A 13,832-nucleotide genomic window follows, 5' to 3' on the forward strand; every position below is an offset into this window, starting at 1 on the left:
TATAGATGCTTAAAATTTGATTTACGGAAGATTTTGAATATCCGCGAAACAATATGATGAAATCCACAAACTTTTTTATGATCCGATAGTTACTTTTGAAAACATTTATTCCTGTTTCGAGGATTTTTGATAATGAAGACGACATGTTCATATTTTCCAGAAATGTTCGAAAATCCAGCGCCAGCAAAATATTATTTTAAAAAATCAAAAATATTATGAAATATTAACTTTATATGACTTCGTCGAAAAATAATCTATGACTATTGGTTGTCATATCTGAAAAATTTGCTTGGAATTAAATTGATTATTTTACGATCCGAGTTGAATGTTTCAACTTTCTGAATTTGTATAGACGCTACGTTCTTCAGCATGAGTAGTTTTTAACAATTTACTCCTTATTGACGCAATAGATTGAAGTAAGATTAGTAGCCATCAAAATCGCTTATTTTTCGCATTAAGCCTATACCCCCTTTCATTTTTCGCGAACTCTTCCTTTATATTTTTAAGATGAAAATGGACATTATAAGATTTGAAAAAATTCTGGTAGAAAAATGGGCCGAGCGATGGCTGTTATAATTTAAAAATTCTTCTCATAATTAAGAAAAAGAGAAAACAATTTTAAGTTTTTGATTAAGATTTCTAATATATATTTCTGGAATTATAATAATATATTGTCAGGATTAAGATTGAACCAGCGTATTTTTATTTTAATCATATTCATGTTTAGGGAATAGTTTGATGTTTACGAGACGAGGATTGTAGTATATCTTCATAGTGATCAGGTAGCACTTAAAACTAGAGTTGTCAACAGGTTTAGCTCTCATCATCCAGGTAGGATGGAAAATCAGGATAGAACGAGATATCAGGGTAGGATGAAATATCAGGGTAGGGCAAGTCATCAGGGTAGGTGGAGAAATCTGATTTTCCCGATCGTCCCACTCTCATAAACAATCCTTTGGTAGCTCGAGTCTAGAGAATATACACTTTTAATAATTCACTTTTAAAACTTTAGCTACAGTGAGTACCATTAAACTGTGAAATAGTAAGACGACATATAAGTAATAGTTAAGTGTATTTTATGAAGATCTATAAAAGAGGAACAGAAAACGGAAGTATTATCAGCTATTTAGAAGATACAAAGCCAGAAAATGAATTCACTGCTCTATTTTAAAATTTTGTTAAAACTAAAAAGTGTATTTGATGTTGCACAAAGCAAATATTTTTACTATTAACATATTAAGTCACTTATTAAGTGAAAGGGGTCTGTTCATCAAAAGTCATAACTTGTGTCTAAAAGTCGTATTCCCATTCTAGAGTTTTATGGTTCTCATTGTACTATCTGCATGCAGGTTCAGGTTTAAAGGTTTACAGCGCAGAATAGGATTTAACAAAGTGAATAACGGTATAGAATGTGCTAGAGCAATTTTTCAAACAAATTACAATGACTGTGGTGTTGTCATTTCTTGTATACTTGCCTTTTTGAATGTTCGCTGTTTTAAAGGAATTGAATTTTTCCCAAAAACTTGACTTTCTTATCCCTATATATTTGCAACCCGATGTTGTAGACCTTTTCCTTTTTAACTATAAATTTTGTAAGATCAGATAGTCAAATAACAAAGGTTTTCACCACCAGGTCGCAAATATACAGGGATTAGAAAATCAGAGTTTGTGGCAAAGACTCAATTCCTTTACAGGATTTATCGCATTATTTTTTACTAATTAAAAAGTTTACTATAACACAGGTTTACAGGTTTTATAACATGCAATCTAACTGGTTTATCTTTAATCTTTTGTTGACATTGTGTAGAAGTAAGTATACCGTACAATATATGTCATGGAAATTGATTAACAAACCTGCAATCAGCTACTCACTATTTTGACCTTAAACTCTTGTCACATGCACTTTCATTTCTCGGTCGTACGACGTGTAGTTGCAATGTTTGTAGTCAGCTGACAGTTTTGGAATGGTTAAAAGTCAATGTTTAGTCAGCTGACAGTGCTGGTATGGTTAATAGTCAATGTTTAATCAGCTGACAGTGCTGGTATGGTTAAAAGTCAAAGTTTAGTCAGCTGACAGTGCTTGTATGGTTAATAGTCAATGTTTAATCAGCTGACAGTGCTGGTATGGTTAATAGTCAATGTTTAGTCAGCTGAAAGTGCTGGTATGGTTAATAGTCAATGCTAAATCAACTGACAGTGCTTGTACGGTTAATAGTCAATGTATAGTCAGCTGACAGTGCTTGTATGGTTAATAGTCAATGTTTAGTCAGCTGTCAGTGCTGGTATGGTTAATAGTTAATGTTTAGTCAGCTGACAGTGGTGGTATGGTTAATAGTCAAAGTTTAATCAGCTGACAGTTTTGGTATGGTTAATAGTCAATGTTTAGTCAGCTGACAGTGCTGGTATGGTTAATAGTCAAAGTTTAGTCAGCTGGCAGTGCTTGTATGGTTAATAGTCAATGTTTAGTCAGCTGACAGTGTTTGTATGGTTAATAGTCAATGTTTAGTCAGCTGATAGTGCTGCTATGGTTAATAATCAATGTTTAATCAGCTGACAGTGCTGGTATGGTTAATAGTCAATGTTTAGACAGCTGAAAGTGCTGGTATGGTTAATAGTCAATGTTTAGTCAGCTGACAGTGTGGTATGGTTAATAGTCATGAAATGTTAACTACAATATTTTCCAGTCTTGATCCTTCAAAATGAAATATTACGACACTATTGCGTAAATGTCCTAGATCATGCTTTTTATTTGGATAACTTTGATTGAAAGGTGTCTTCATATTAAAAATAACTAAGTTCTAACCACAAAAAATCAAATTTTCTTATCCCAGTATCTTTTCAGTCTGATGGAGGAAACCTTTAATACTTCATGGTAAAACTAATTGATTCATCAGAATTAATAATATTTCAGACTTAATCGAAAACAATAATGAGAAAGGTTTAAAATTAAATGAGTAAGTGCATGAAAAATTTGAAAATATAAAAAGAAAATGAGGCGAATTTGTTTTTTTACTTCATGTTCTTTAGGGTCGAAACTTGCCCTGGTCTTATTCCGGAAAGGACACAAGCAATTACACACTCATGCATTTAGAGAAAATGTTGGGTTGACATGCAGAGGAATTGATCCTGTATACTGTACAATACATTGTTACATTTACAATACATTGTTACATGTACAATGTATTATTACAGTGCACAGAAAATTATTACAGTGTACAGAGTATTATTACAGTGTACAGAGTATTGTTACAGTGTACAGGGTAGTGTTACAGTGTACAGAGTATAATTACAGTGAACAGAGTAGTGTTACAGTGTACAAAGTATTGTTAGAGTGTACAGAGTATTATTACAGTTTACATAATATTGTTACAGTGTACAGGGTATTATTACAGTGTACAAAGTATTATTACAGTGTTCAGAGTATTAGTAGAGGGTACAGGATAATATGACAGTGTTTGGGATATGTGTACAAATGTTCAAGTGTACATAATATTACAGTGTACAGGATATTAGTACAGTGAGCAGGATATTACAGTGAAAAGGATATTAGTGCAGTGTAAAGGATATTATTACAGTATACAGGATATTAGTACAGTGTACAGGATATTAGTACAGTGTACATAATACTACAGTGTACAGGATATTAGTACAGTGTACATAATAGGATATTAGTACAGTGTACAGGATATTAGTACAGTGTACAGGATATTAGTACAGTGTACAGGATATTAGTACAGTGTACATAATACTACAGTGTACAGGATATTAGTACAGTGTACATAATATTGCAGTGTACAGGATATTAGTACAGTGTACAGGATATTAGTACAGTGTAAAGGATATTAGTACAGTGTATAGGATATTAGTACAGTGTACAGGATATTATTACAGTGTACAGGATATTAGTACAGTGTACAGGATATTACAGTGTACAGGATATTAATACAGTGTAAAGGATATTAGTACAGTGTACAGGATATTAGTACAGTGTACAGGATATTAGTACAGTGTACAGGATATAGTGTACAGGATATTAGTACAGTGTACAGGATATTAGTACAGTGTACATAATATTAGTACAGTGTACAGGATATTAGTACAGTGTACAGGATTTCTACCTTTCTCTGCAAATCTGCGGATCTACCGATCCGTGTATAAACACCCTTCATTACTCTAGCGGATCGAAGAAATCTTTTTTTAAAGAAATTAGATTTTTAATTTTGAATGCTCTGTTCGACCAAGAGTACTGAGCTGCCCCATAACTTTAAAAGTGTGCATGCAGCCTTGTGAATGAAGGAATTTTTGCGTACAATAATTGCATTATTCTCATAATTCCTTTTAAAAATCATTTGCTTCCCAACAATTTTTCTTCATTGTTTTTGTTTTCCTGGTTCCTACTTTCATATTTTGTTTTTGTACAGAGCGTCCCATATCATATTAAATTATCTCCAAGCTTTAACGCCAAAAAAACGCATTATACTAATCGTAAAACTTGCATGTAAATTTTTATACTAGCCTTTTACAATTTTTTAAAATGATTCATTCTTTTTAAAATTTTTGATTAGTCCCGAAAATCGCAATTTATAGCTGTATACGATCCAACATGATGTGGGACACCCTGTACATTTTTGATTTGTATTAAAGATTGTGCTGACACGACTGATTTTAAACTATTCAAATATTTAATTTAAATCAGAACTTGGTAATTAATCAAACGGTGGAGGAATGCTTGCGTAGGTATCTTTAAATTTTTAACCTATGTCAAAAAATATTCTAAACATGATCAAACACTCGAAAATAAGAAAAATATTTACATGCTAATGAATAATTTCAGTGTTCCCTGTTCTGTATATTCTCCATGTTCTCCAGGGTTTCAGGAATACGTTTACCAGGAGAAGAATGACCCCAGTACTTACTCTCTTCAGCTGCACCTAGAGAAGGTAAAGAGAGGTTTAGAGAAGGATTAATAGTAAACGAGAGAAGGATACATCGTAAAAAAGAGAACGTTTAGAGCAAGTTTAGGGATGGATGGTTAAACTAGAACAAGTTGAAAGAAGGTTTCCAAAGGATAGAGAAACGAATTGTTAGAGAAGGTTTAAAGATTAATAGTAAGTTAGATGAGGTTTAGCGAAAGCTTAGGGATGGATAAATGATAAATTATAGAAGGGTTTAGAAAGGGTTTAGAGAAGGATATATAGTAAACTAGATAAGGTGAAAAGAAGGTTTAGGGATGGATGAATAATAGACTAGAGGGGTATAAAAAGTAAACTAGAGAAGGGTTATAGAAGGATAAATAGTAAACTAGAGAAGGGTTATAGAAAGATAAATAGTAAACTAGAGAAGGGTTATAGAAAGAAAAATAGTAAACTAGAGAAATGATATAGAAAGATGAATAGTAAACTAGAAAAGGTTTAAAGAAAGATAGATAGTAAACAAAAGGTTTAGAGAAGGATAAATAGTAAACAAGGAAATGTTTAGAGAAGGATAAATAGTAAACTAGAGAAGGTTTAGAGAAGGATAAATAATAAACTAGTGAAGGTTTAGAGAAGGATAAATAATAAACTAGTGAAGGTTTATAGAAAGATAAATAGTAAACTAGAGAAGGGTTATAGAAAGATAAATAGTAAACTAGAGAAGGGTTATAGAAAGATAAATAGTAAACTAGAGAAGGTTTAGAGAAGGATAAATAATAAACTAGAGAAGGTTTAGATAATTATAAATAATAAACTAGAGAAGGTTTAGAGAAGGATAGATAATAAACTAGAGAAGAATTAGAGAAGAATAAATAATAAACTAGAGAAGGTTTAGAGAGAAACAAATAATAAACTAGAGAAGGTTCAGAGAAGAATAAATATTAAACTAGAGAAGGTTTAGAGAAGAACAATAATAAACTAGATAGGGTTTACGAATGGATAAATAAATTGAAAGTTTTAATAAGGATATTATAGTAGTTATACACTTCGAAAAATGATAAACTAAAGAAGGTTTAAAGAAGTATAAAAGAAGGCTTTAAGGGCGCTTCGCACCCATCCTCTATTTCATTTGTAAACATTTTCTCTTTGAATATATTGTAAAACACAACAACAAAAAATCGCGGATTTTATAAAAATGTCGTGGATTTTCAAAATTTTAAAAAATCGAGTTTTGTTAGAATCAAACTTGTGAAAATTCAATCATCCATAAACCTTCCCTGGGGTCACGCGAGGTCCCACAAAAATTTTGGCCCGATCGGTTGAGCCGTTTTGAAGTTTATTGAATACAAACAAACAAACAAACAAACAGACAGACAGACAGACAAGCAAAATATATATAGTTAAGGTTTTTGGGAGAATGAATCAAGCAGGTTTATTTTGTAAAGATTTAAATTAGAAATGAAAGATAAGGGTTAGATAAATCACCTAAAGCATTTCTATAATCACAATTGTGACTGAATCCACCATTAATCAAACAGTCGAACCTTCTCCTAGAGAAACATAAAAAAGTTATTTATATATTTTCAGTGTATTTAAGTTGTAACTGAAGAATATAACAAAAAAATGTGCCTTTGTTGTAAGCTTTATAAACAAAAAAAAAGGTTAAAGGAGTTAAACCTTGGTCTAGGTTGAAGGGTTTCAAGGTTTAAAGCATTTACTTCAGTATTCTCTCCCACCTAAAAACTTTAAAGTTATAGACGAAAAATTAATTTCAATGTTCTATGAAAAAAAATATCAAAAAACGGTCTTTGTACGACAATGATGTTTTTACAACCTTTGTATTAGAGATTTCTCTTGGTGCTTCTAAAAACCAGTCTGAAGGAAAACTGAAACAAAAAAAATAAAGATAGATAATATCTTTTTTTGTTTAATTTTGTGGCCTGTGTTTTCTTGAATAAATATGTTAACTATCCAACTTATCCTAGATCCTATAGCTAGCTGCCCAACTAGTTTAATATTAGAACTTGGTAATCCATTCAGAGCTGAAAACTATAGAATTGTGGATATTGAGATCAATGCTTGATTTTCTCTTTTATTAATCTCAAGAATAATTTAATCTTTAATTTGTATTCTGAAAAGTGTATAAAATTCAACCAATAGAGTGGCGTACATGCAGAATCCCAAATAACCAATAAGAAGCCTGGATATTTGAAATTTTACGCGCCATATAATGAAAGAACTAATATTAATCGAAATCTGGTAGGGATATTTAAAAAGAGAGAAAAAGAGCGGATTAAGAAGGAAATTAAAAGTGTCTACGTTGGATATTTAGATTAAGCCATTGGAGTTAAGTAAGTAACTCTGAAATATATCTAATCGATAACCCTAAAGGTCTACAAGATAGTGCGAATCTATCAGACAGCTGTTTTTGCGGATTAAGTAATTTCGAGTTAATGTATTTATAAAGTTCAAGTGTTGCAGATTAGCGCCATCTTAATCCCATTTTCCCAGCTCATGATTTTTCTCTTGCTAAGAACTTTAATCTCCCTGGTACTAGTTTAACTTAATCTAATCTCTTGAAACAGATCGGTCTCATTAATTTTGGTTCCTTTCTTTCTAATTATTTCCTAGTATTTTATTTTTCTCGAACCTTGTTGTGTAAAATTGATTTAATTCGAAATATTTTGGATTCCCAAATCCCGGTATATGGAGTAAGGCATTGAGTTTTTGATAAAAACTTAAATTTTCGAATCCCTATATCTTTTCTACCTGGTGATGTGAACATTTGATATTTAAAAGTCAAATTATTTGATCGAACAATGTTCATAGTTTGAAATATGAAAGGTCTACGAGATTGGTTTGCAAAGATACGGGGATTTGAAAGTCAGAGTTTGTAGCAAAGACTCTGTTTCTTTATTTCCTAAGCCATAGCTCTAAAGTCGTTTTAATCCCTTGCATGCTAGCAGTATAACTATCTTAATTTCTTAGATCATTTTAAGCTGTTTGATACAATGTTTTGTATATCCTGGAGTCAGGGGATCAAACATTCTCAAAATTAGAAGTGCCCACATTGGATATAGATATTAAGCGTTCAAGATTAACAATGCTCCATACTAAAGTTCTGACCTCTGTGTGCTTTTCAAGGTCGGTTGAAATTGAAATTTTAAAATAATGATTCAAAATGTTTGGGAAATCCATATATTTTAAATTCTCAGTTTTACGATGTGCGAAGATAAAATTACGACTTGAAAAGCAATACTGAAAAGCTTAAATTGTAACTAGAAAAAGAGGCCCAAATGCTCCTTTTAAAGCCTAGTGTTCTAAAAACTGACCTGTCCTCTCTATATCTCTGCGGCTTAGAGTTGATCATGTACACAGGAATATAACGTAGTCCTTGGTTGTTCTGTACTGCATCATTATGGTTTTCAGACGGAAGTTGATGTACCATAGGACCTTCTTGGTGTTTAGAGGAAGGGGAGAAGAGAAAGGGAAGTGAAGGGAAAGGTAAGGAGGAGGGAGGAAGAGATTTAAAAGAAGATTTGTATGCTGTTGGAGGGTGGGAAATCATGGAGGAGGGATGAAGGTCTGGAAGCTCAGGACTAGGAAGAAACTTAAGGAAGGATGATGGTCTAGAGGATGCAGGTATACAGGTACCCTGAGTAACTAGTGATAGATAGATACCAGCCAGGAGATATCCTGTTCTTCGTCCATTCTTCATTGCTTTATCCCTATATTTGAGAACACTATTAAACAAGAGTATTTTATCCTAACCATTATTTATTTTATTTATTACATTGTTCAACTCCCTAGGGGTTAAACTGCATTTAAAAAAACTTTAAATTAAATGACTTAATGCTCATAAAATCCTAAAAGTAACACTGATATATATTTGATACTGTGGAACGAATAGAATATAAAAAAATGTTGTTAAAAAGTTTTGGAAACAAATAAGAGGGTACATCATGAGGAATAAGAGGGTACATCATGAGGAATAAGAGGGTACATCATGAGAAATAAGAGGGTACATCACAAGGAATAAGAGGGTACAGCATGAGGAATAAGAGGGTACATCATGAGGAATAAGAGGGTACATCATGAGGAATAAGAGGCTACATCACGAGGAATAACAGGGTACATCATGAGGAATAAGAGGGTACATCACGACTCACGAGGTATAAACATAGAGAATAGAATATATATTAGAGGGGAATTTACTAGAAAAAAGTGTAAAACGGCCAATTTGTTGTACTGTTTCCATACTGCAGGTGTACTTCACATATTTGCGCTATATAACCTTTTGGGCCCTGGAATATCATTTTGTAGAAAATCTAAAATTAATATTAAAAGATAACAAAATTATGAAATAGGCTGGTTTTATAATTGACCAATGATCATTTCACATAGACTCTATGGATTTCACTTTACAAATAATGATTTTCCGTTATAACTATAAATCAGATGATGTTTTTTATTCACCTAATTCATTATAAAGTTTATTTAACAGCTTTAAATAATTCGAAATTGAAATAGATAGTCTAGGGAACAAACTGTATTAATGTACTCAAATGCATATGATTTGTGAACATTTACATGATTTGTACACTTTGAACTCCCTTTCAGGCTGAAACGGACTGAAAAAATTCATACCGAGGGATTCGCTAAATTCCCCTCTAATATATATTCTATTCTCTTTGCCTCAAAGCCTTAATCTGATCAAAAATATGGAAGATAACGTCCTTTTTCTGACTCAAAAGTGCTTATTTCTAATAATTTCATCTCCAGCATTTCTTCTGAGCAAGAAATGCGCAAAATATATTAAAATTAAAAATAGTGGATTTTTTTTTCTCACAAAAAGTCATGAAAATTGGCATCTTTTGGTCTAAATAAATTATAGGGCTCAGAAAGATTTCTGTTCTAAAATACAGCATATGTACTTATCAGGACATATGTATATTTGTATTAGTTTTTTTAGGTCGTTAATTTGTGTACATTTTAAACCTAAACCCTAATTATTTTAACATTTAATTTACTTTAAAGCAAATAGATCATCACGTGCAATACATAGATGGTAACGTAGAATTTGTACGCTAAGTAACAGCTGAGCCCTAAATTTAAAAGAGTATCGTTAAACGAAACTCCCGAGTTACCTTTCTGGGGTCTAAGTACTTATGTAGATTTTGATTTAAGAGATTAAAAAGATGGAGAATATGAAGAAACTAAATAAAATAATATTTCATAACAAAAATATTGATATCCACAAAACTGCTTAACCCCATTCCTGAAATCTGGGTTTCAAAACTGGTGTTCATAACGATACCCAGTCTTATGTTTTGGGCTCTGTATTCTTACGTCACAAGTGTCAACAGTTTTATGTGTCCGACAAAATTATTAATAATTGTGATAATAAATTGCGTTTATTATATTAAAATAAGTGCAATTTTGTGTGTGTTTTTATTATCTGTTTATACACTTTTTTATTTAATCTTGGAAAATATGTGAACTAATGGGAGAAAATAATGTCTTCCTCGTTATATTTGACGTGACGTCATGTATGGTTGGTCTTTTTCTCTGTTGCCACCTATTGTACTTAATAATCTATTTGCTTTATAGTATCTTTTTGTTAAGTAGTTTCCGACCTACAAATATATACAAAGAATGATACTTTACAGACAATTTTTAGCTATAAGCTTGTTTTTTTCTTGACCAAATCTTGCAAAACACCTTAAAAGTTAAAGTCTTATTATATTGTGTAACTTGTACCTTTTTTGTCTTATTTGTGAACAGTCTCTTTAAGAAGCATCTACCTCCTACCTTGGTGGAGAGAGAGATATAATAATTTCTACTCATATCAAACCTTTATATACGCTCTGGAGACAGGACGGAGAAACTATAGAGGAGGATTCATGAATAAACAGTTCTCCGAACCACGAAATACGGAATAGTACGAAGGCTATTCTAAGTACCATATTGAGAATATACCAGGCGTTGCCCTTGTCCATCAGACTTTAATTAATATCATAGTGTAGTTTTTCACAGTGTGAAGTTTTCATTCATCCGCTTTATTATTTAAACAAAAATTGCCCCAAGTCTTAATAAGTCTAATATACAGGGTGTCCCACGAAACATGACAGTATGCAAGAGGACTTGAATGTCGTCTTGATTTTTGATATAATTTGCTGTGTTTATTTGTCAACCTAATTTTAGAAGTAAATTTCTGGAGATAATAATCACAAGGAGAAAAGAGAAAGAGGGAAAGAGTCGAAGAAAAGAGAAGGAGGGAGGGAGTGTCCTGCCATTTCCAAAATGTGGTCTGCCTTTTTTTGTGCTTTCAATATTGCCCGAGATATGAACAATTTCGTTCAGATTTCGACAATTTTGCTTTTATTTAACAAAATTGAAATCTGAACCAAACTCTTTATATCTCCAAAAAACTCAGACCACTTTTTGGAAATGCCAGGGCTAGGAGAATTATGTGATAATTGTTTCAAGAATCATACATGTTAAAGTAGATAGAAGACTAAATGTCAAAAAGAAATTCAAATACAAAAGACGACTTTCAAGTCGTCTTGCTATTGTCATGTTTCGTGGGACACCCTGTATAATAGGGGACACCTGCAGTGTATGAAAAGGATTCAGATTAAAAGAATCAAGGTAAGAACAAAAATATAAAAAGAAAATCAAGAAGCGTAATGAATTTCTACGGGAGATTTTGAACAGATATTGGTCCTTGATTTAACATTGATACAATTTTTGAAAGAATTTAAGTAATATCCCAAGAAAATTATTTTGTGCTGATTGCCGCTAAAACCTGTATGAACAGGAGGATTACAGGGTGACCTACAAAGGATGAAACTATAACAACGACCGGAATCTCTTCATACATATACAGGGTGTCCCAAAAAGCATGGGAATTCAGTGACGAATTCGATATCGTCTTTGTTATGAATTAGCATTGTAATACCTAATTTCAAAAGCTATAGTATTATTATGTCTGCTAGAGCTTATTTTATGTAAAGGGTAAAAGACTGTAAAAATGTGTCTATAATGTCTCCGCAAGATGAACAGTGAAAACGGACAAGTTTACTTTGTTTGTATCCTGTAGTTTTCTTGTTTTACTAATTACAAACTTATGCAGTTAAAACATAAACAAACAAAATGTGAACATAGCAGACGAAACTCTTACAGATTACAGCTTTCTCAGTAGGTATCACTATACTAAATAAAAGAATTATTTAAAAAGACGATATCGAATTCGTCACTGAATTCCCATGTTTATTGGAACACCCTGTATATAACGTTTTGAAGGTTGAGCTTTGTTTTCTACTGCATAAAATGATAGTTTTTTTTGCCAAATAAAGAGACAAGTTTATAGCTGAATAAATACAAAGAAATCCTCATTTAAAATCCATTTCATCATATAATGGTATGATTGGTAATTAGGGTCTGATGACAAATGGTAATATGCGTATTAAATTTAATTTCTTCATCATTTTTTTTAAGGGGTGAACATTGAACAACGACCCCTCTAGACAAAACCTCCAGTATGCCCCTGAGTTTAATTACTACTCCTTGTTTATTTGGTTTCTAAACGGACGAACAATTACCAGGAATTTAATGGTATGATCATCCAGCAACATTTCCGCCATTTTTACCCGCTCCACTGCATAATACAACTTGTTTGAACTTGAATAAACAGGTTTTCACTTGTTGCCCATATTCAATGCGGGTACTTGAAATTTGATCTGTTAATTAAATTTGTTCCTGCGCGTAAGGTTAAATCATGACGGGATATCGAAGATAAATTAAATTAATCCGAAGATACGATGGAGAGCAATTCTTTATCATAAGATTCACAAAACTAAAGTGAACTTCTATATTCCTTTATATTCATAATACAGGTTCACATGGATAATGAATTGTTTATGAACTATTAAACTTATATGAATACTACTATATTCCGTATGAATTAAATTATTTTGGAGTTTAAATCACTTTCCAGACGAACATTAATTACGTTTTTAAAAATATTGTGTAAATGCTACTTATATCCTTATCTGACAAAAAGCACAAAAATAAACAGAGAAGGAACGAATATTTATTCAAGTAATCCTTAAACTAATCCATTCATTAATATATTATATTCCATCCTTAAACTAATCCATTCATTAATATATTATATTCCATCCTTAAACTAATCCATTCATTAATATATTATATTCCATCCTTAAACTAATCCATACATTAATATATTATATTCCATCCTTAAATTAATTCATTCATTAGTATATTATATTCCATCCTTAAACTAATCCATTCATTAATATATTATAGTCCATCCTCTAATCCATTCATTAATATATTATATTCCATCCTTAAACTAATCCATACCTTAATATATTATATTCCATCCTTAAACTAATTCATTCATTAATATATTATATTCCATCCTTAAACTAATCCATTGATTAACATGTTATATTCCACCTTTAAACAAATCCATTCATTAATATACTATATTCCATCCTTAAACTAATCCATTCATAAAAATATTATATTCCTTCCATAAACCAATCCATTCATTAATTAAATACTATGTTTTATTTCATCCATAAACTAATCCATTCATTTATTAATTCATAAATATTATATTCCATCATTAAACCAATTCATTTATTAAAAAATATTTTACTACATTCTTAAGCCACGATTTATACATTTAAGCTTGTCGTATCTAAGATTGACCTACTGTTTAATGTTCCATTGTTTTATGCACATTTTTTGCTTGTCGTAGTGTTTTATATTATTTTAAAGACCATCGTAGTTTTGTACGAAAAAAAACTCTTGCAAATTGTTAAATATAAAACTATTAATTTTAAAACTTATCAATTGAATTCACAATATTATCATATTTATTAAGTT

The 13,832-nt window shown here is 31.3% G+C and overlaps 1 protein-coding gene across 5 annotated transcripts; it reads right to left on the minus strand.

Moving 5' to 3' along the window:
- Positions 1-680: 680 nt before the first annotated feature.
- LOC111708471 (uncharacterized) lies at positions 681-12,603 on the minus strand. Of its 5 annotated transcripts, none has more exons than XM_023481851.1 (8): positions 12,518-12,603; positions 8,246-8,641; positions 6,748-6,799; positions 6,591-6,649; positions 6,399-6,463; positions 4,841-4,931; positions 4,119-4,173; positions 681-969 (listed from the first exon to the last, which is right to left on the minus strand). In XM_023481851.1, exons 1-8 carry the CDS (start codon positions 12,538-12,540, stop codon positions 814-816), a joined length of 897 nt encoding a protein of 298 aa, XP_023337619.1. In that variant the 5' UTR covers positions 12,541-12,603; the 3' UTR covers positions 681-813. The 5 variants fall into 5 exon arrangements, with proteins under 5 accessions (XP_023337619.1, XP_023337618.1, XP_023337620.1 ...); XM_023481850.1 differs by having other exon boundaries at positions 4,119-4,191; XM_023481852.1 differs by lacking the exon at positions 12,518-12,603 and adding an exon at positions 10,674-10,766 and having other exon boundaries at positions 4,119-4,191.
- Positions 12,604-13,832: the final 1,229 nt, after the last annotated feature.

This window comes from Eurytemora carolleeae, unplaced genomic scaffold (assembly GCF_000591075.1).
Source record: "Eurytemora carolleeae unplaced genomic scaffold, Eaff_2.0 scaffold869, whole genome shotgun sequence".
Lineage (NCBI taxonomy): Eukaryota > Metazoa > Arthropoda > Copepoda > Calanoida > Temoridae > Eurytemora > Eurytemora carolleeae.

Excerpts from the sequence above, each read along its gene's own strand:
- LOC111708471 (XM_023481850.1), bottom strand. The coding sequence starts at position 12,540 with ATGATCATACCATTAAATTCCTG. Across the intron at positions 8,642-12,517 it reads ATCATACCATTAAATTCCTG|GGATAAAGCAATGAAGAATG; the intron begins GTAATTGTTCGT and ends TCTCAAATATAG. Across the intron at positions 4,192-4,840 it reads ATGGAGAATATACAGAACAG|ATTTCTTCGATCCGCTAGAG; the intron begins GGAACACTGAAA and ends CTTTAAAAAAAG.